This window comes from Rattus norvegicus, chromosome 16 (assembly GCF_036323735.1).
Source record: "Rattus norvegicus strain BN/NHsdMcwi chromosome 16, GRCr8, whole genome shotgun sequence".
Lineage (NCBI taxonomy): Eukaryota > Metazoa > Chordata > Mammalia > Rodentia > Muridae > Rattus > Rattus norvegicus.
In genome coordinates, this window is record NC_086034.1 from 52,026,939 (window position 1) to 52,048,034 (window position 21,096).

At 42.3% G+C, this 21,096-nt stretch overlaps 1 protein-coding gene across 1 annotated transcript; it reads left to right on the forward strand.

Annotated features, from left to right (window-relative positions):
- Positions 1 to 1,107: 1,107 nt before the first annotated feature.
- On the forward strand, positions 1,108 to 14,228 carry Ptmal4 (prothymosin alpha like 4). Its single transcript, XM_063275901.1, has 3 exons — positions 1,108 to 1,187; positions 4,023 to 4,175; positions 13,255 to 14,228. Exons 1-3 carry the CDS (start codon positions 1,108 to 1,110, stop codon positions 13,700 to 13,702), a joined length of 681 nt encoding a protein of 226 aa, XP_063131971.1. The 3' UTR covers positions 13,703 to 14,228.
- The last annotated feature ends 6,868 nt before the right edge of the window (positions 14,229 to 21,096 follow it).

The window sequence follows — 21,096 nt, forward strand, 5'->3', positions numbered from 1 at the left end:
TCATTGGTTTTTGTGAATGTTCCATAAATATAAGGATCCACCAAGAGGTGAAATCTTCAAAGTTTACAGAAGTCAACACAAGTTTGTAATTGTGCTGACCACAGGGAGGAGCCAGGGAGAAGGAAAAGTCTTTACATTTGTTCTGCCCGATTTAACTTTCTAACTTCTCCACTTAACAGTTTAGTAAGTCAGAACTTACGGTATAAACTAGAGGACAACATAGTTAGGTGTGAGCTATGCAGTCTTGTCCCGGAGATAGCCTTTAAAAACAAATTATTTATCCAGGTCTCCACTACTGATGTTCTGTCTTCATAACCCCCCGTTTATTGTTTTAATTTTCAATTGCAAAGAAACTGTTGGTGTGTGGCGCTCCCTTGGAGGAGGGGCTGTTAACCAGAGAAGCAGAGGTAGAGAGAAAGTTCTAGAACTGGATCAGAAGAGGTTGGACTGAGGCATCGTTGTCCCATGAGGGCAAGAGTGAGTGGGAGGATGGGACTCTGACACGGAAAAAGAGCTTGAAATAACAAAACGAGTGCTAAATCGGGAAGAACTAGGCAGGGGAACCCTGTCACAGGAAGAGGTCCAGCAAGGAGAGGGGAAAGGTTTAGTGCTCAGACTGACGACATGTATAGCTTTTACCTGGTGCAAAATGAAAGAACAAACTTTATGTGAAAGCTAATGAAGTATGTGTGGCCACAAGCAACTTAGTAAATATTGGGTTGCATTGGTGTTACAGTGTTGCTTGGATGCGGAGCGGTGACCCGGGTTGGGCATCTATGGCCAATCTCTTATCTTCGTGGTTCTGACCGAACGTTATCCTTCTCCTGCCTCAGCATTCCCTTGTGGTTAAAGTTGGACGCACTGTGGACGAAGAGAAATTATCCAGATTACATCTAAGTTGACTCAGACAAGAGCAAATCTTCACTTTCTCCTCCAATCAAAGGTCTTGCTTTTTACAACTAAGTTAAAATTAATTAAAAATTTTTTCTTATTAAAAAATAGAAAAGGGTCGTTTACCCTTAATGTTTATTAGCTCGAAACACAATATTATTCTTATCTGCTGGAACGGTCACATGTTATTGCTTCAGTAAATAGAAGACAGGCGATATGAAGGAAGCAGATGGGGAGGAGAGGGACCGGAAGCCAGGGAAGGAGGACCGGAAGCGGGAGAGGTCTGCTGATAGCTGGTAGGTGCCCAGCCCTGGGCATCCTGCATAGGAGGAAGCCCAACGAAACTGCAGGCTCAGCAGGACTCTGAGACCTGAGTTTCCCTAGCGGGTCAAGCCGCATATCTGCCCTGAAGGGACCACTGGAAGAATCAGTTTTCATACTTCTAAAATGAACATAATATGACATTAGAGAGAGGACGGCTTTGCTTTCGATCTGGCTATTTTTCCTTTTGGCCTTTTTGTCTATGTGGCATTGCCTATGTTATTACTGCTAAGAATTTAACACTTAATGTGCCCAGATTTCCTGTTTTCGCTTCTCGAATTTCCACTAAAATCATCAAGTTATTCATCCACTCTGAGCCATGTACAATAACTGGTTTTTTAGAAAGAGGGTTTTAATTTTTTTTAAGATAATTACGTTTTCTGCCAAGTCTGTCAAATTTTAACTACTTAGGGGATTGGGTCGTTTTATTTTTAGACACTTATTAATCTACACAGCTTGTCTTTCTTTTGCCAGCCTTGGTGATAATAATCCCCGGGGTGGTTTGTTCAGTCTCAGTTCACACTGACTCCTTTTTAATCCTCTTGATTTCCTCTGCCTTACGTTTCCTTCAATATGTTGTTTTTATCTCTGTACTCGGTCTTTTCTTATAACTGTTTAAATGATATCACTCAGATTTCCGACCTATTTATTAATCCTGCTCTTTTCTAGTTAATGTAATCAGTACCTTTATTAAAGTCTTTCTCCTTTTCTTTATTTTGTTGCTCTTCTTGATGCCCCTGAGAGCAGAGTTAACTATTTGCATTATTTCTGGTTTAAGTAATAATTTTCGTTATGATTGTTTTAAGTAATGATATTTGTTATTATGCTTTTGGTGTGAGCATTTTTTTCAGATTCAATAGGATTGTTACATAGTTTTCCAGTTATCACTAGAGTTAAATAAAAGTCTAAAATGAATTCATTCTTTAAGTGGATAGTTGTCAGTGTTTAACTGAGTGGTTTCTGAGTTTCCAGAAACTATATCTGTCTGTTGCGTAGTGTATAGATAACGTCTTGTGCATTAAACCTTTGCTATTGCAGCTCTCTATTTGGCCAATCTAGGGGTTTGATAAAGAAGATATATGCTCTGTTTCCCCGCTATGAAGACTGATACATATTTAGTTGCTCAGCTTGATAAATTCCAGCATTTTGGATAAATCTCTAACTGTGTCCTGCTCAGGGAAGCTGGCAGCTATGAGGTACAGATGTGCATGGCCGGGAGTAGTGGGAAAGGCTGATGCTCTCTTCCAAAGCCTTCAGGGTCCTGTTGCTCAGGGACTTTCTAAACTCCAAGCTCTACAGCAGACTAGGAAGCTCTCTAAGTAAAAGTCTCCGAGTAACCAAAAGGTATTGCACTCCCCACAAGGAAACTATGTCTTCATGGTCAAGGTTTATTTAAAAATCTGATTGTTTTTATAAGCTTTATCTAAATCACAGGTTCTCAAACTGTGGGTCACAAGCTCTTTGGGGTACAAGGACCTTTCCACAGGGGTTGTCTAAGATCATCAGAAAACACGGGTATTTACATTACAATTCATAGCAGTAGCAAAAATTATAGTTATGAAGTATCAACGAAAATAATCTTATGGTTTGGGGTCATCACAACAGGAGGAACTGTATTAAAGGGTCATAGCATTAGTGAAGTTGAGAACCACTGACATAAATGTTACACAACAGCTAATTTTAGACCACCGCTCACTTTTAGGACTAGCGTATCTGACCTTCCAGGTTTTCAACAGATGTCCTTAAGAAGCCAAGACTACTAAAGATAAAGGGTCTAAAATAAGAGCCTCCTTCCACTTCTGCCTTGCCTCTGGCCAGATGCCAGGACATCCAAAGGACTGTAAGTTACCTATTGTTTTGGTCAGAGAGGTCATGGAAACCCAGTGGTAAGACTCTACTCAGTATACATCCTGTAAAGATCAGGGTAGTGCAATTAAAGAGAAAGGTATCCTCCGAACTTCCAAGGGAAGGAAGCCTTGTAGTCAGGAAGACCTTGACCTCACCCAGAAAATGACACAACCAGATAGAAAAAAATCAAAGGAGTCCTGGTGACCCTCATATGTAGGAGTCTAGGAACCATCCCTATGTAGGCTTTACTACTACTACTACTACTACTACTACTACTACTACTACTACTACTACTGGTTAATTTTTGCCACCTACATGATCTTAAACACTAAGAAGAAAAATGTAACCAGAGAGTAAGTTAATTAGTTGTATAACAAAACAAATTTCTACTTGTCAGGATTCTCACCCTAACTAACCCTCTTAACTAGGTTCAACTAGGTAGGGGACCGGGTGCTGCTAAAGACCTACAAAGGCAGTCAATTATTCATGTAAGTGGTTTTAAGAAAGGACCCTACTGGGTCTTATTAAGTACACCAGTAGCTACCAACCTCTAGGGAATTGCTGTCAGGATTTTCTTTCTGTTACTGTGATAAAACACTAACACTAACCTAGAGGAAAGGGTTTATTTGGCTCACAGATTACAGCCCACTATCTCCTCAAGCAAAGCTAAAGCAGGAACCTGGAGGCAGGAACTGAAACAGAGACCACAAACAGCAGTTCTCAACCTGTGGGTCATGACTCCTTCGTGGGCCGCATACCAGATACTCTACATATCAAATTTTACATTGCAATTCATAACAATAGCAAAGTTACAGTTATAAAGTAACAACAAAAAGCAATCTTATGCTTTAGGGGTCACCATAACATCAGAAACTGTATTAAAGAGTCGCAGCATTAGGAAGGTTAAGAACTACTGCCATAGAGGAACACTGCTTATTGGCTTCTTCCCCATGTTCTCTCAGCTTGCTCTCTAGGATCATCTGTCTAGAGTCGACACCACCCACAGTGGGCTCGGGGCCTCCCACATCAATAATTAATCAAGAAATTATCCCACAGATTTGCCCACAGACCAATGTGATAGAGGCAATTCTTCAGCTGATGGTCCTTCTTTCCAGGTGAGCCTAGCTTATGTCAAATTGACAAAGACTAACCAGACCAATTACTAACTGGGTTCATTTGTCCAAAATAAAAGCCCCATATTCCAGAAAATGCTCAAGGTAAAATTAAGCGAGTAAGTTAAGGCCTTACACTTTTCAGAAAGGACCCCAAGAGCCAACCTCAGATAAGTAAATCTAAGCCCATGGTCCATAGTTTCTGTCTCTGGCTTTGGCTTCCTGGGATGTCACCTGATAACACTTAATATCTCACCTTTGTCCTAGTGGGCAAGTCCTGGGCACCAGTAATGGGAAAACCATTTTTTTTCCTACCAAGAATCCATTCCATCCAGAAATCACCCAATACAGGAATGAATTTGAGAGATAGGCCTGCGTTTTGGCTATACAAATGGTGGAGGGCTGTCCACTTCAGGCTCCATCACTGTAGGCATTGCCCCTGAGTACCACTTCCTGAGAGAGCAATGTGGGGCACTTTACCACAGTTTCTGAGTGGGTTGCTGGCGTAGCTTTGAATACACTAAACCACTGACTCTCCCCAGTCCCCTGAGGAAGGGGAGGCTTCAGATACACAAGTGGAGACCTTTCTCTCCTTATCTCTCATTGGAATTCAATTTGGAAATTCAACCTTGAATATTTGAGACGTAAAGTGATTCTAACTCCGAACATAAACTTCTTAAAGAGATCGGGTAGGGTGGGGTCTTGGATCAGAAGAAACAACTCAGTGGCTAAGTACACTGCTTTTTAGGCAGTGTAGAATGCTGACAGAGACTATAGAAATACTATAAAGCCCACTGAAAATATAGGCTAGCACAACAATCCCTTCAGACGTTGCCCACTCTCATCCCTTTGAGAAAGGACTTTACCAGAATGTTCTTTGGCCATAGCCACTCTCCATTCTTCCAGAGGATCCAGAGTTAGTTCACAACGCTAACCTAGTGGTTCTCTGCCATCTGTAACTCCACTCCTAGTGTCTAGTGGCCTCTTCTTGCTTTCATAGGTATCACATGCCTATGGTGCACGGTCATACATGTAGGTGAAACACCCCGTATATATAAAATGATAAAAATAATTTTTACAAAGGGTCTTATTTTGTATGTTGTTTCCAATATACAAAAGCAAAGACGTGTTTCCTTTACAGAAAACATGCATAGATATTCCTCGATTTATAATGGTATAATATTCCAAAAGTTCCAACTTGTAAGTATCAAAGGTTGGCAATTCAATTAGTGCGCCTGACCTACTACCTGTAGCTTAGCAGAACACCTCACCACAGCTTCATCACACCACGGTGGCTACCACAGAGTGTCTGCCATCCTGCTACAGCTTCTCCTCAGCTCCCCAGTCTTTGTGATCTCTGTTGAATTTAGATGAAACACACAGGGAATAGTGTAGAAGACACTTAGGATTTATTATAAAGTGAAACACTCATAAAGGCTGAGAGTCAACAATTGCAAAATAAACCTTTAGTCAGGGCACACCCTCAGGGCTGAGGGTGGATGTGCCCAAAGAACATTCCGGTAGCACACATTCTCAATGGGTTGAGCGTGGACAAGGGCTGATGAGGTCACTGGGCTGGCTGACCTTAGGTAGGCTTTATACTATTTCCAGTCTCTATGTCAGTCTCTACAGAGACATTTTCTTGTGCAAACCCTTTTGAATTAACTCTTATGGGAGAGCCTCTTTATCAGACAGCCTCTGGGTTAACAGACTCCTATAAAGATTCCATACTTAGTTTCTAATGGCCTTTCAGCAGCTCCAATATATGTCTCCACTCCGGACTACAGATCTGATTCTATTCTTCTGACCTGTAATCCGAGTCTTACAGCATCAGTTTCTTGCTTTACAAGCTGCTGATTGGAAGGGAGGGGGCCATTCCTAATGACCTTGAAATCTGTTGATACCTAGCCAGTTATTTACAATGCTGGCACATTGCCGACTCCCAGCTCTAAGCATCACCCACAGCATACTGCTTCCCTGGGGAGAGGCCAAACTCAGAGTGCAGTTTCCAGGGCATCATATACATTGAGCAGTCATGAGGCAGAGACAAACTATATAGAAAAGAGCATAGATTCACCTTACTAAATTTTGAGTCAATGGAGCTGGAACAAAATTAGATGGATGGAAAACAGAAAAATTCCTGCCTCTGTGTGTGTGTGTGTGTGTGTGTGTGTGTGTGTGTGTGTGTGTGTGTACCAAAAGTTGAGTCTGGAAACCACTTATGGAAACAAAGGCTGAGCCTTAACCAGATAATACCATCACCTGATTTATATTTTTTAACAATAGCTTTAGGGTCTGTGAGATGGATCAGGAGGCAAAGACACTTTCCACCAAGCCAGATTACCTGAGTTTGGTCCTCAGAACTCACATGAGAGGAGGAGAGAATCAACTCCTACAAGCTGTATGTAATGTGACCTCCCAATATACACTAGTGAGCATAAATAAGTGTGAAAAAAATTTAACTCTGAGAAGCAGGCTTTAAGAAGGTAAAGGCTACAATACTGCGGGTAGAGGCAGAAATAATAATCCCCACATCCTGTAACACAAGAGCTTTACAGGTAATCTCCAGGTAGAGCTCTTTGTAAAACTGTATGAGTTGTGCTATAAGATCCACAGACCTTCTAAAGCTGGAGAGCCTCCATGTTCCTCTTGTGTGCACCATCTTCCCCAATGCCCCTGTACATTCACATACCCAGGAAACCCATGTGAGAAAAGGCTTTATTATTATTCTCTCATATGTGATGTCCCAACCTGGCTTCACTCCTTCCTCTCCTGTGGGACCTAACAATGGAAATGGAACTCTCTCTGATTCTTTTGCCTGCTTTTGTAACCCCTATCCCCCTGCCATGTTGTCTCATCCAGCCTCAGTATGAAGGGTGCCGCCTAGTCTAGTTCTATTGCAACTTCATATGCCGTGTTTGGTTGATATCCCTCAGAGGCCTGCCCCCTTCTGAAGGGAAATGGAAGAGGAGTGGATCTTGAAGAGGTGAGGGCACTTGGGGAGGGAAGAGGAATTTTAAAGAAGCTCTCGTTGTGCAGGCATGATTGATTGATAATTACTATGGTTGAGCAACCCAACCAGTAATCCCTCTCCCTTACCTTCGTGAAAAAGAAAGCAGAAAATTTCAACTAATTACGTGGTCCTTCTGACCATCAGCCCCATTCTCTAAGTGTCAGCATAAACTCGGGTGTGGCTGAACAGAGCTCATTATGAACAATTTAAATGGTACCTCTCACTCCTATGGTCACAGACATTTCCAGTTTTAGGAGTTCTGACCCATTCACTGCTAAGGGCCCAGCTCAGAGCAGTAAATGAAAGAGCTACATTTAGGGTTTGGGTAGGGTAGGTACCTCTTCTGTTTAGCTGCTCTGCACTCTGCCCTTTATAGCCAGTGGGTATTGGTGAGTGGTTCCCTGGGACTCTGTGGCCATCACAGGAAAGTATCAACCCTAGGGATGGGTGCATTCGGAGTGCGTTTGCCTCATAGCCGGTTAGTTAGAAACATAGGGGATACCTTCTCAATGCAGCTGAAGTGGAGGTGGTCTCATGGGTCTGAGTGCTTACCTGTCAGGTAATATTTAATATTAATCCATTAATATTAAAATAAGTTAAATTACAAGACGTTCAATCAGTGTCTACAAAGAACCAGAGGATTGTTCAGTAGGGAAAGAGACAGAAAGTGTGGAAAGTTTTACAGCTTTGCCTTTTCTTTCTCTAAAAGGGTTTTGTTTTTATTTTTAATTATGTGGGGGGGGGTGGCATGCACAGGCGAGTTACAAGTGTCCACAGAGGCCAAAGGTGTTGGATCCCCCTGGAGCTGGAGTTACAGTTAAGTTGCCCGATGTGGGAACTGAACTCTGTCCTCTGGAGGAGCAGCAAATGGTCTCAGTTGCGAGCATCTCTCCATCCCACAGCTTGCCTTTTCTGAGGGTGTTTGTACCTCTCTGACATACAGGAAATCACGTTTAGGAAACACTAACAACAAAGAAACAGCCTTAGTATTGAAAATAGAATCCAAACCTAGGTCTCTGTTCGGAGGACAGAGTGCGTTTTGTCCTTGATATCGACAAGGACGATCACAATCTGTAAAAAGAAACAAAAGTCTAAATATCATTAGTTTATGTCCACTAAATAGAGATGGGAAAGCCGAAGTATCCATATTAGAATCCAACAGAAGCAACTACTGGAAGTGTCACAGGTGAGTGCTAAAGTTATCCAAAGGACTGAAAGGTAAGGAAAGGCCGACGAAACACAGGAGCAAACGTGAAAGACCTTTCAGTGCTCTATTGGGATATAGACCTAATTGTTAAGTAAATATGCAAGTCCAACTGGTCTAATTAAATAGTGAATAAATACAATTTAAAAAAAAAAAGATGCTCCCTATCCCAGGAAGGGAGGCACTATCCTTACCTCCTTCTCCTCTTCAGCAAGGGTAGATAGACTGACGGATGGGCTGACTGCCAGAAATAAAGTCAAATATGGCGAATACGTGGAGTGGAGAGACCTGGGATGAACAGCATCGGCACAGTGGGATGCCCACAAAAATAAGGGCATGCCTCTGGAGGTGCATGGGTGTTCTCAGATGGGAGTGGATCCTGAGGGTGATGTTCTAATCAAGTCTTTGATCCACGGATGGACTTTGATGGAAACTATGGATCTGGAGGCCTGGTGAAGTAAGTGGGTTACTGGGGTGTGTGTCTTTGAAGGATATATCTTCTTTGGCTCCTTTCCATCCTGGTTCTGCTTCGTGTGTGCCATGAGTTGAAAACTGCTGTGAAAATGTATCATGATGTATGGAAGTTCTGCTACCGCAGGCTAAATAAGTCCTTCTTCCCCTCAAGTGCCAGGCAATCGGCCATGTTATGCAGAAGTAACTGGAAAACTCAAAGAAGAAGGTTGTTCTCTCCCGTGATGCGATCAGGGTGTCAGAGGGCTCTTTGTGTGGCACGGTCCTTTATTACTGGTGTTCTTTCAAAGATAACATAATTCCAGTCTAACTGTGGAAAACAAGCCCAGGCTGGGAATTACACCTGGCAAGTATTCCTCAGGACCATTCGTATCAAGACCATTCGTATCATGACAATTTAAAAAACAAAACCAAAACAAGGGAAGAGCAAGAAGTTACAACAAACCAGGGGCAACTGGGAAGACGTGGCAGCCATAAGCAAGATGGAATCCTGAATGAGATCCTGGATTAAAAAGAGCCATCAAGGAGCCTGTGGAGATGGCTCAGTGGATAGTGTTTAGCAGGCAAGCATGAAGACACAAGTTCTATCGCCCAAGGCATGCATTAAAAAGGTGGGTATGGTAGAATGTGCTTGTGATCCCTGGGACTGGAAAATCCCAGGGGTTTGCTGGTCATTAGTCCAGCCAATTCAGACTGCTTTTGGTTTGCTGAGAGATCCTGCTTCAAAAAAATAAGGTGGGGAGGCATCAAGAAAGACAGGTATCTATCAGAGAATGGCCTTGTCAGGCATCAATGGGAGGAGAAGTCCTTGTTCTTTTGAAGGCTAGATTCCCCCAGTGAAGGGGCATGCCAATGCAGGAAGTAACGAGGGAGGGAATGTGTAGGGGAGCACCCTCATAAAAGCAGGGGGAGGGCGGACGAGATACCGGATTTCTGGAAAGGGGATAACATTTGAAATGTAAAGAAAATATCCAATTATAGTGGATGCAACTTAATATTTTGACCAGATGTTACAATGAGAGTCAGGTAACTATGTACCTAAAATTATGTATTGTAGAGAAGACTTCTTCATTAATTCAGTCTCTCAATCTTATAAAGAGTATAAAAAATATTGTGTAATAACAGAGCACTAAATAAAATTTCAATGTACTTGTTTATTTCCTGTACTTTCTGTTATTGATTGAGACAGTGTTCCACTCTGTAGCCCTGACTATCTTAGAACTTATTATGTAGAGGTCACTAGTCTAAAAATTATAGGAATCCTCCTCTTGAGTTTTAGGTCTAAAGGTGTAAACAAATACTAGCCCATAAATTTTAATTTATTAACCTTTTTTTGAGTGTCAGGCTCAAACCCAGTATGCATTGCATACTAAGTAAGCACCCTAACACTAAAGCATGCCCTCCCCTACGTTGACTAAGAAGCACTTGACTTCTTTTTGTCTTGCTGAGGATTTAATCCTGGGCATTGCAAAACATAGGTCTAGTCTTTGCTAGCACTTTTCTTGGTAAATAAGTGTGTCACCTCAGTGTTCACTGGCTAAAATAATTTCTAAGATAGATAATAGAAGATAGGCTTGGTAGCTTTAAATATAATCCCAGGATTTAAGAGGCTAACAGGGGAGGGATGCTGTGAGATCCAGGCTAGTAAATTCAGCTACTTATTTTAGACTATAGAAACTCTGTTTCAATAAACAAAACAAAAAAGAGAACCAAGAATTTACCCCATAGTTGAAAAAAACTGTGCTCTGTTTAAAGAAATTTCAAATACTGCCATGCCCTTCTGAAACTAAATGTAGTCTTAACTTTTAAAATGGGCATGCATTTTCCATGCAATTAATTTAAATTTCACCAAATCAATTTTAAACACTCAATCGTGTTCTGTTCATACTAGCATTTGGTTGTAAATGAGTTCATTTGGATCTGTCTACCATAAACAAAATGAAAAAGGCAGACATTATAACAGAAATATCACAACATAGTGGGTATGTTACTAGGCTTTGAGCACTGTTTCCATATAATTTTACGGACATTGTAAAATATCTTCTGACATGTGACTAACCGAAGCACGGGGATATTAATGCACCTGCAAGTTCCTTTAGAAAGCCGCAAATTTCAGACAGCATTGAGTTCCGGCATGTGATATGCTCACCCTGCACAGTTATTAGATGAGCAAGTTAATAAACAATAGACAAATCTCTCTGTTTTTTAATTGAAATTAGAATCCTGGTGATCAGTAAGAGGCCACAGGGAGGATAACAATGTCTTTGAAAATACAAAACAACAGAGTAACAATTGCCCTTTGTTCAGAAGCGAGGCCGAAAGCTAACTCAAAATGTATCTATCTGGCTACCTTGTGAACCAAATCTACAATTACTTACACCGTCATAGGGAGGTGTCTAAGTGTCCTTGCTGAAACGGGAGATTTTCTGTAGTATGGACCTTTTATGTTCCCATGACAGTTTATAATCTTTAACCCAAAGCAAGCAAACCAACAACTCGTTTGTTACAGGAACCCAGGAACGAGTAGTCACTTGAAAATAAAGCTCCAGTTTCTCATAGGACTTTGGTACCATCCACTTGCCTGGGGAAGATAAATTGCTAGCATTGCCCGATGCCTCACACAGTTTCCTCGGCCAGTATAAACAGATCATGTTGATTCTCAGGACTAGAGTGTGGCTCAGAGACATTCCTTCTTGTGAAATAAAGGACTATTTAAAACTAAAATGCAGAGTCTCTAACATCGTATTTGAACCATCGTATTTGAACGTAGTTCATTAGATCAATTGTACGAAGATGATATGTATGAAAATTAAGCAGAGTGGATGGACACCTGGAATAGAACATATAGGGAATACTGAAATATCGGTAAGGTTAAAAAAAAGAAGAAAGGGGCAAGAGACACGAATGCTCAAGTATCAGAATAAAAACAGCAAATGGCTAGAAAATTTCCCAAATGATTGTTTGGTGTCACAGTAGTGAGGAAAATAAAACACCCTGTATAGACTTAGCACTCTGTCATCTGTCAAATGGGTACAAGAGGCTCTCAGGTGATCCTGGCAAGAGTGTGGAGCTTTTGAAGAACAGAGTAGCATTAGCTGGCTAGTTTGAAGGTTTGCACCCCTGTGCTAGCACTTCCAGTCCTACAAACTTAGCAAGAATCCATGTGGTCCTCACTTAGCAGCTCTGTGGTGTCGGTCACCTCTTTCATCACTCTTCTGTCACCTTGGTTGTGCTACTGGGATTTTTTCTTTCTGTGCTTCAGTTTCCCTCTCTGTATTGCTTGTGGAGTTATTCTGAGTATGGAGTGGATAATTTATGTAAAGGAACCCTTCCCCCGCCCTGTATGGGATATCTGTTTCATTGTCTCAGTGACCACTCTGGAGAAAAGCAACTCAGGGGTGAAAAAGGGTCTGTGGGGCTTACACTTCTGGGTCACAGTTCACTGGGAGAGATCAGGACACGACCTTGAGCAGGAACTTGAAGCAGAAACCACTGAGCATTTACTGCTTGGCTTCTTTATATAACCCAGAGCCGCTGCATAGGAACTGCTACCGCCCACAGCAGGCTGAGAACTCCAATCAAGGCAAACTCCCATGGACGTTAACACCTGCCAATTTGACCTAGGCAGTCAGGCCACTGAAACTCCATTCTCAGGTGACTCTAGGCTGTGTCATGCTGGCAGACAATGCTAACTGGTACAGTGTCCAGATGACTGACACTCCTCATGGGGTGAGTGGAGGCATCCTTCAGCGCCTAGATTTCCCTGATGCTTCAGGTCCCATTCACCTGTCCTTCCTGAGGAGGGGATAAATATCTTGCACAGCTGAGCCCATTTGCTAAACTCTGGGATACACACTTGACTGTGTCCTAGGGACATTCAGACAAGCTTCCTGTACATGGAGTTAGGTCTATGGACATTTGTTTCAGCACTGTTTGCCAAGGCAAAACAGTATAAACCATTCTTAAGATTAATTAAGGAGACTATGAATAACTAATGCATGGCATGGATGTTTATATAACAGAATATTACATAACTATTAAAAGAAGTAACATAAATATTTAGTTTTTTGTTAGATCTCAAGGACCACTGCTATAATAAATAAGTTATAGTTGGAGGCATTCAACATAGCATGATTAATACACAAGTCTACAATACTCTAGCAGCAAAGTGCACGGGAATTGGACATGGTGCTACAAGTTTGAACATAATGTTCTACTAATTTAAAAATTTGACAATCCTCCACTGGCTGCTCGGAAAAGCCATCTTTGCATTGTTCCCGGGTCGTGCTCCACGCTCACTGCAGCCACCTTCGCCGCCCACCGTCTCCTCTAACGCGGACTCCGGCAGCTTTCTCGCCAGAGTCCTCGAAACTCCACTAATTCCTTACTCGTAGCATTGGACCACCGGCGTGCCACACTACACCAGATGCGGCAGTGGACACCAGCTCCGAGATCACCACCAAGGGCTTGAAGGAGAAGGAGGAAGTTGTGGAGGAGACAGAGAATGAAAGAGACGCACCTGCCAATGGGAATGCTCAAAATGAGGAAAACGGGGAGCAGGAGGCTGACAATGAGGTAGATGAAGAAGAGGAAGAAGGTGGGGAGGAAGAGGAGGAGGAGGAAGGTGATGGTGAGGAAGAGGATGGAGATGAAGATGAGGAAGCTGAGGCTCCTACGGGCAAGCGGGTAGCTGAGGATGGTGAGGATGATGATGTTGACACCGAGAAGCAGAAGACTGATGAGGATGACCAGACAGCAAAAGGAAAAGCTAACCTTACACACCGTGACCTATTCACCCTCCACTTCCCGTCTCAGAATTTAAACGTGGTCACCTTCGAGTAGAGAAGCAGGCCCCCGCCCGCCCACTGCGGGCAGTGCCACCCACAGATGACATGCGCTCTCCACCACCCCACCAAAACCACAACATGAATTGGCAACATGGGAGGAGAAAAGAACCACAACTTCCCAGGCCCTGCTTTTTTTCTTAAAAATACTTTAAAAGGAAAATTTGTTTGTATTTTTTATTTACATTTTATATTTTTGTACATATTGTTAGGGGTCAGCCATTTTTAATGATAACGGGTGACCTAACCAACCTTCAGAGCGTTTTCTGTCCTACTTCAGACTTTACTTGTGGTGTGACCATGTTCGTTATATTCTCAAAGGAGAAAAAAACCTTGTAAAAAAAAAAAACAAAAACAACAACAAAAAAACAATCTTATTCTGAGCATTCCAGTAACTTTTTTTTGTGTATGTACCTAGCTGTACTATAAGTAGTTGGTTTATATGAGATGGTTAAAAAGGCCAAAGATAAAAAGATTTTTTTCCTTTTTTTTTGTCTATGAAGTTACTGTTTACTTTTTTTTTTTTTTTTTTTTGGCCTGTTGATGTATGTGTGAAACAATGTCCCACAATAAACCGGAATTTTATTTTGCTGAGTTGTTCTAAAACAAACAAACAAACAACAACAAAAAACAAAAACAACAACAAAAAAACTTGACAATCTGTTATAATTCCACACCCCCAAAGGTTGGCTTATGGATACTATTTGTATTATGTCTTCTGTAGGCCAGAAACAGTATAACTTACAACAAAATCAGCAGGTCTTGGTGATTAATTGAACATGTGGGTGGTGAGGGAGGCGGAAGGCCATTGGATGACTCCCAAGGTTCTGCCTTAGATGACAGAGTAGTGCCATTTGTCAAGGTCTGGACTGTAGGAAAAACCACCATCTTTAAGCAATCACCTTGTCATATAAATCAGAAAGGGAAGGAAGTTAACCTAATTTAAACCATGATCCCAGGTAACAAAGGAACTCTTCCTCATAGACCCCGGGTGGCGATCTCAGCACAACAGACAACACCAAGCAATCCTGGCTCCTGCCTCAGGCTCTCTCGTACACATGACCCCACGTTCTTCCTTTGTGTCTTTGCTGGATGAATAGATGTCAGCACGAGGATGCAGAGAGATGATGATGGATTGATATTGACTAATTATTCGAGAGTTGAAGTGTTTAAAAAGATCATTTTAAAATCAACCCAAATGCTTGTTATTATTTCTTAGGAGGAGCAGGGGAAACGGTTGCAGAAAGAATGTGTTTGGGTTTACATTGAAACTGAAATGGGAACGGAACTAGGGGCCGGTTAGGTTTGAACACCACGTGGGAGATCAGCATGCCTCGGTTGTGGCGGAGTGAGAACTGCCTAGAAGAAGGGACAGAATTAGCAGCTGCTAACTCCCCCAAAGCTACAAACTTCTCATTTTGCAGAGAAAAAAAGCTGAGCTTCACACAGGCACGGCAGCGGGTGCGCAGAGAGTGTCCCTGGGGTTCGCAGCAGCACAGTCTCGAGCTCCCTCAACAATGCCCTTCCAGATTTCAGCTTTACCACTCCTCCTTCTCTCCCTCTTTTATGTTTAGTGTTGGTAATATGTTTATTCTTTACTTTAGTGGTGTCATCATCTGGCCTTTATTTGAGATTCCTGAGGACACTGTGCTTCAAAGCTGAAGTGTTTTACTGATTCGAGAAAGGCATTTTACAGAAACAGCCCCAATGGGATCTGAGACGTCACCAGGACACCAAGTCCAAGTTGATATCTAGTATTTATTAATAATAATAATAATTAAAATTAAGACTACGTTACAATAAAGTTTTTTTTCATTTTTATCCAATGTTGTTCTTAAAGTCTTAGGACCAAATATTTGTAAAATTTATGTTTTAGGAAGCTAATCATATCTTCGACGAAAGTGTGTGTGTGTGTGTGTGTGTGTGTGTGTGTGTGTGTGTGTGAGAGAGAGAGAGAGAGAGAAAGAGAGAGAGAGAGAGAGAGAGAGAGAGAGAGAGAGAGAGAGAGAATGGGATAATTTGATGCCATAAACAGCTTCAAATAAAAACTTGATGAGTATATGCCACCTAGTCAGTGTAGGTGAAATCAGGATTTTCTACTTAATTTTACCTAAATGTTTACTAAATAACTAAACATTGACTTCAGATGTTTGCTGTGTTCTGAAATGTTGGTTACTAGGACACAGAACAGTTTTAGAGTCACAGGAAGCTGAGGAGGATTCCAGAGATTTCCTGTATGCCCCACGCCCATGCCACATACGCAGTCTTCCGTACCCTTGAGCCCCTTCACTGACCGGATGTGCCTTACGTTTGGAGAACTACCGCTGGCATTCTTTCAGCTGCTCAGCTAGCCTTCCCTGTCTGGTGCGGGCCTCACAGCCTTCTCAGGATAGACTACCCCACTGTCTCCACATTCCGCTGTTCATGTATCCTGTCACACACTAGAGACCTCTTTGTTGCCTCTAAGTTTTAGTAATTACAAATGAAGCCTCTCCAGGCTTGCCTGTAGACACAATCTTTCCTCTCCTTCGGAGAGATACCCAGCACCAGAATTGCTGGATTGAATGGTAAGTCTGTCTTCCAAGGGGGAGAAACCTGGAGGCTCCAAACCTCACCAAGATTTGGCACTGCCAGAGTAGTTACAAACTGACAACATGCATTCTACTGTCACTATTGTCTCAGTTCTCACTTCCCTCACCACAGGATGGGCAGCATCTTTCCCCATGCCTGCTGTGCCCCATGGTTTCTTTGGAGAGGTGTCTGCTGAGGTCTTTGGCTCATGTCTTCATACGCTGCTTGCTTTATTTCTTGAAAAAGTGAAAATGATTGACTTATTATTTTGTGTATACGGGTGTTTTACCTGCATGTGCACCATAGGCTTGGTGTGTGCTCCCAGTGGCCAGAAGCAGGTGTCGGACCCCCTGGAATGAGAGTTATAGATGGTTGGTCGTGAGCCACCACGTGGATGCTGGGAAATAAACCCAGGTTTGAGAAGGCAGCAAATGTTCTTAAGCGCTGAGCCAGCTCTCCGGTTCTGCCTGTTTCCATAGCCTGACGTTCCCTGTGGTACTTAGATGTACATGCAGGCAAACGCGCATACTCATAAAGTTAAAAAAGTAAGTTGAATGAAATCTGGCTTTAATTATTCATTTTATGGATTGTGACTTTGGTATTCTATCGAAACACCCATTACCATACCAGCATGGCCTCTATGCTTTCTTCCACGGTTCTTGTGGCGTTTAACTCTCTGGTCTACTTTGGGGATAGATGTAACTAAGGCCTATAACTGTCCGGTTCTGGTGGGGGTGTGTTTGTTTTTGTTTTCTCTTCACTGTAGCCATGTAATATGTCCATTTACCTCAGAATCATTTGTTGTAGAGACTTTTTTTAGTCTCCACCTGTTGGCACGATTCTGGGGTCAAGGCCCAGTTGGTGTATCTCTGCAGATCTGACTGACACCCCTCTCTCTTCTGCTGATTTATCACGCACAGTGTCACAATATCCTGATTATCACAGTTTTCTACAGAGTTGTGGTATCAGGTAGCAGCAGTTCCCTAATTTATTTTTCTTCCTAAATATTGATTGAAATCGAGCAGCCTTTGTCTTTTGTCTCTCTGTCAACATTAGGATCAGCTATCCACAAAATAACCCTCTAGGCTTTTGCCTGGGGTTGGATTAAACTTATCATTCATTTGGGAAGTAACTGGGACCTCGGCAGCCTTATCACCCATGAACATAGTGTATCTCTCCATCTACTTAGTAATCTAAGGAGTGGTGATTATCGGGATCTCACAGTGTTCAGTCAACAGGTCTTAGACAGATTTTCTTAGTTTTCCCACCTATTCCATTTGTGGATGCTATTATAACAGCACGATGGCATTGTGGTTTAATCTTAAACTCTACTTATTCAATATTGCTTGGTAGAAAACTGATTGGTTTTTCCATCTTAACCTTGCTGCTAACAGCCTTGCTGCCCATTTTCTGATGCCATTCATCAGTGTATTAGCTTTTCTACATAGATGATGTCATCTGTGGGTCAGCATAGTGTCAGCATTCCTCTCCCTTCTCAGGCTGTTAGCTAGGCCTTCCCACATACTGTGGAAGAGGAGTCACGAGAGGCCACTGTGTCACACTGCTCTTCAACACACTGGGAAGGCTTTAACCTTATTAAAATCATGTTATTTGTAGGATTTTTAGAGATTACTTTCAACCTCAGGACTCCCCCTCTGACGCCTAGTTTAGCTCAGGATTTTATCATGAATAGCTATTGGATTTTATTAGTCTTTTTCTGTACCTATTGATACACTCCCGTGAGTTTTCTATTGCATGTAATTGATTCTACTAGTTGATTTTCAAAATTGGAGCCAGCCATACATACTTAGGATAAACTACTGGGTTCTGACGTCGAATGCTTTTTGTTCATAGCTTGGTTTGTTCGGCTAACACATCTGTGTCTCATAAGATGATGTTTTTTGTCAACACTAACAACGAACTGCAGATACGATGGGGACCTCACATGATTATAGTGAAATTAAAAGTTGCTATCACTTAGGGATAACCTCACGTGTTTGCATTCATACTAATGTGAACAAAGCATGCACTAACAGTCTGTGAAAGCACGGCAATACATTAATGTACAGCAGATAATACATCACTAAGCCAGCGCCTTACACACCTGCAGGGCTGGGGTGCAATTAGGAAAAGTTCCTTATTCTACAATTAGGGGAATGTTTTGTAAACACAGTGAAGTGCAACCTATATAGGGGTGGGGTTAGAGTTAGGACTAGGGCTAGGACTAAGCTTGGTTAGGGTTAGGGTTTGTTAGGGTTAGGGTTAGGATTTGTTGGGGTTAGGTTTGGAGGGCTGTGGTAACAGGAAGTGAACTAGAGAAAGACATGGGGTAGGACCATCTGCTCGAAGAGTTGTTATTCCTTCAGGCCTCTTAATCGTTTAGAAGCTATAGAGCATGCTATATGGCTATATGGAAGGATTTAAGTTATTAGTATTTATTAAATAAACTTTCTTCTTGGCTTCCTGCCTGCTCCTACCCTCTCAATAAATTAAGAACATCACATTCCTTTTGCTTCATCGTCCTGAGAGGGAGGAGAGGATGTGGCAGTGCCTGTCTTTGCTCATTTCTGCCTGCATTTCTAGGCATTGCCTTTGATAAACTCCTTTCTTATAAAGTGTTCTGGATGGGACCTTTTGCACTACTAGTAATGATTTCCGCTGCCTGCCATCAGATCGCAGCAAGCGCCTGTCTCCACGGAGCTTCGCCGTCAGATGCAGAAGGCGATGCCAATTTCCTTCCTTGATAAATGTTGATAGTCACCCTACCTCTCCTTGCACGGGGTCAGGAGGGGCTAAAATGCCCTAAATTATACTCTCTGGGACTACATTTCTCTACTTGGGACATTTGATCATTGTTTATCCTTAGCTGTACTTTCTATGCAAGAAACTGGACCAGAACATTCCATTATGAATTGCGAGCCTGTTCTCTGAAGAGATCCGTGGCTTGAAAACACTTACACATGAAAATTTTACAGATTTTTTTTGTCATCTTGATAAAAATACTGACATTAAGCAACCTTCATGCAGATCTTGTGTTATAAAAGAACAGTGAGGTATACAGGTCACAGAGAGAATATGTTATTTATTTAAATGTACACTACTTACTTCATAAGTTTAATATTAAATTAGACTCTAGAAAAATCTAATGTAACACATAAAACCTTCCACAAGCTTGACTAGGCTGCCAGGAATGTGATGATCTAAACCCCAAGGCAGCTAAGACACTAAAAGATCTTTCTTTTAAGCGCCACTGCCTAGGTGTCTCTGGGAGCTTGTCCTGGTATCCTCTCGGCTCCCAGGTCTTTGTGATGTCTGGGGAAAGAATTCACAGGAGACCCATGGAGTAGAATGGTGGTGGGCAGGTGGTGTTTACTGAAGGAAAAAGCAAAACTCTCTCAAGAGTGAGAATAAGCAATAACCAGAGAGCCCACGGTGCCAACTTCCATTTTAGACAGCCCTTACTTTGTTCCTGAAGACTCTAGGCTCTAGAGCTGGAAGGGTGGTTCAGTGGTTATCGAGCACCGCCTGGTCTGACAGAGGACCAGAGTTTGGTCCCCTGCACTCAAGTCAGGTGGCTCACAATCACATGTAGCTGTAGTTTCAGAGGATCTGCCGCCACTGGTCTCTATGGGCACCTATACTCACACACACCCATACCACATGCTCGCCCAACACATGCAATTAAAAATAAGTTAAAATAAACACTTAAACTCTCTTAGACAGACATGAGTAAAATATGACACTATCTCTACTAGTAACAGTGGCTTTTGTAATAATGATTCCAGGAATGGATCAGGCAGTGGAAAAGTAGGGGATGGGGGTGGGGTGGGAGTAGAGAAGGAGGGCCTGTGTCCTTACCTAATAAACCCTCCTGTGTCTGTATCGTAGATGGCATTCAGCTAGAGTTAGTCTGCTTCCCATTGAACTAGTGAATCTTCTGGACTCACTGTGTTCTTAAATTAGCTGTTTGACATCCAGGGCTAATTTTCCTCAATGGAACCTTCTTCTGTTATTGTTGCTGGTTTTCTTTTTCTTTTCTTTACATTTCAGGCTGTGGTAGCTAAGGTTGGCCCCAGGCTCCAGATTCTCCTATCTCCACTGCCCAAACTCTAGGATTACAATAATTGCCACCACCTCCCTCTCCCTCTCCCTCTCCCTCTCCCTCTCCCTCTCCCTCTCCCTCTCCCTCTCCCTCTCCCTCTCCCTCTCCCTCTCCCTCTCCCTCTCCCTCTCCCTCTCCCTCTCCCTCTGCCCCTTCCTCCCTCCCCTTCCTCTCTTCTTGTGCAATGCAGTGGGGAGCCCATGCAATATTGTATTATATATTTTAGCTTGCTCTCACCACAGAAGTTTTATGTATAATTGTGAGAGCATTTAGTAAACAGTTTTCTTTGTCTCAGGCCACGGAGACAGTACCTACTGCCGTGGGGAATCCTCAGGGTTTCTTTTTCTTGTCCAATCAGTTCTGACAACACAATGGGACTTATTTTCACAAAATGGTCTTGTAAAGAAAAAAAAACCCCGATGTTTGGTTTTTAAATGTTGTGGCAACAGCTACGTTGTTGTAAAAAGACACACCATATCCATGTCAGTCATTCACCCAACAAATACATTTTAAATGCAATTTAAAAAAGAAAGAAAAGAAAAAGAGCTGGAGAGATGGCTCAGTGGGTAAGTAATTCCCACCAAGCCTAGTAACCTGAGTTAATCCTGGATCCGTGTTGTAGAGGGCAAGAACTGATTTCCGTTGTCCTCTGGCCTCCTTCTGTGTACTGTGACACATGGGTACCTCCTGTCTGCACACAAAATAAATAATAACATATA

Coding starts and splice junctions, on each gene's coding strand:
- Ptmal4 (XM_063275901.1), top strand. CDS start 1,108: ATGAAGGAAGCAGATGGGGAGGAGAGGGACCGGAAGCCAGGGAAGGAG. Junction 1,188..4,022: donor GAGAGGTCTGCTGATAGCTG/GTAGGTGCCCAG, acceptor ATGTTCTCTCAG/CTTGCTCTCTAGGATCATCT. Junction 4,176..13,254: donor CTGATGGTCCTTCTTTCCAG/GTGAGCCTAGCT, acceptor CCTTACTCGTAG/CATTGGACCACCGGCGTGCC.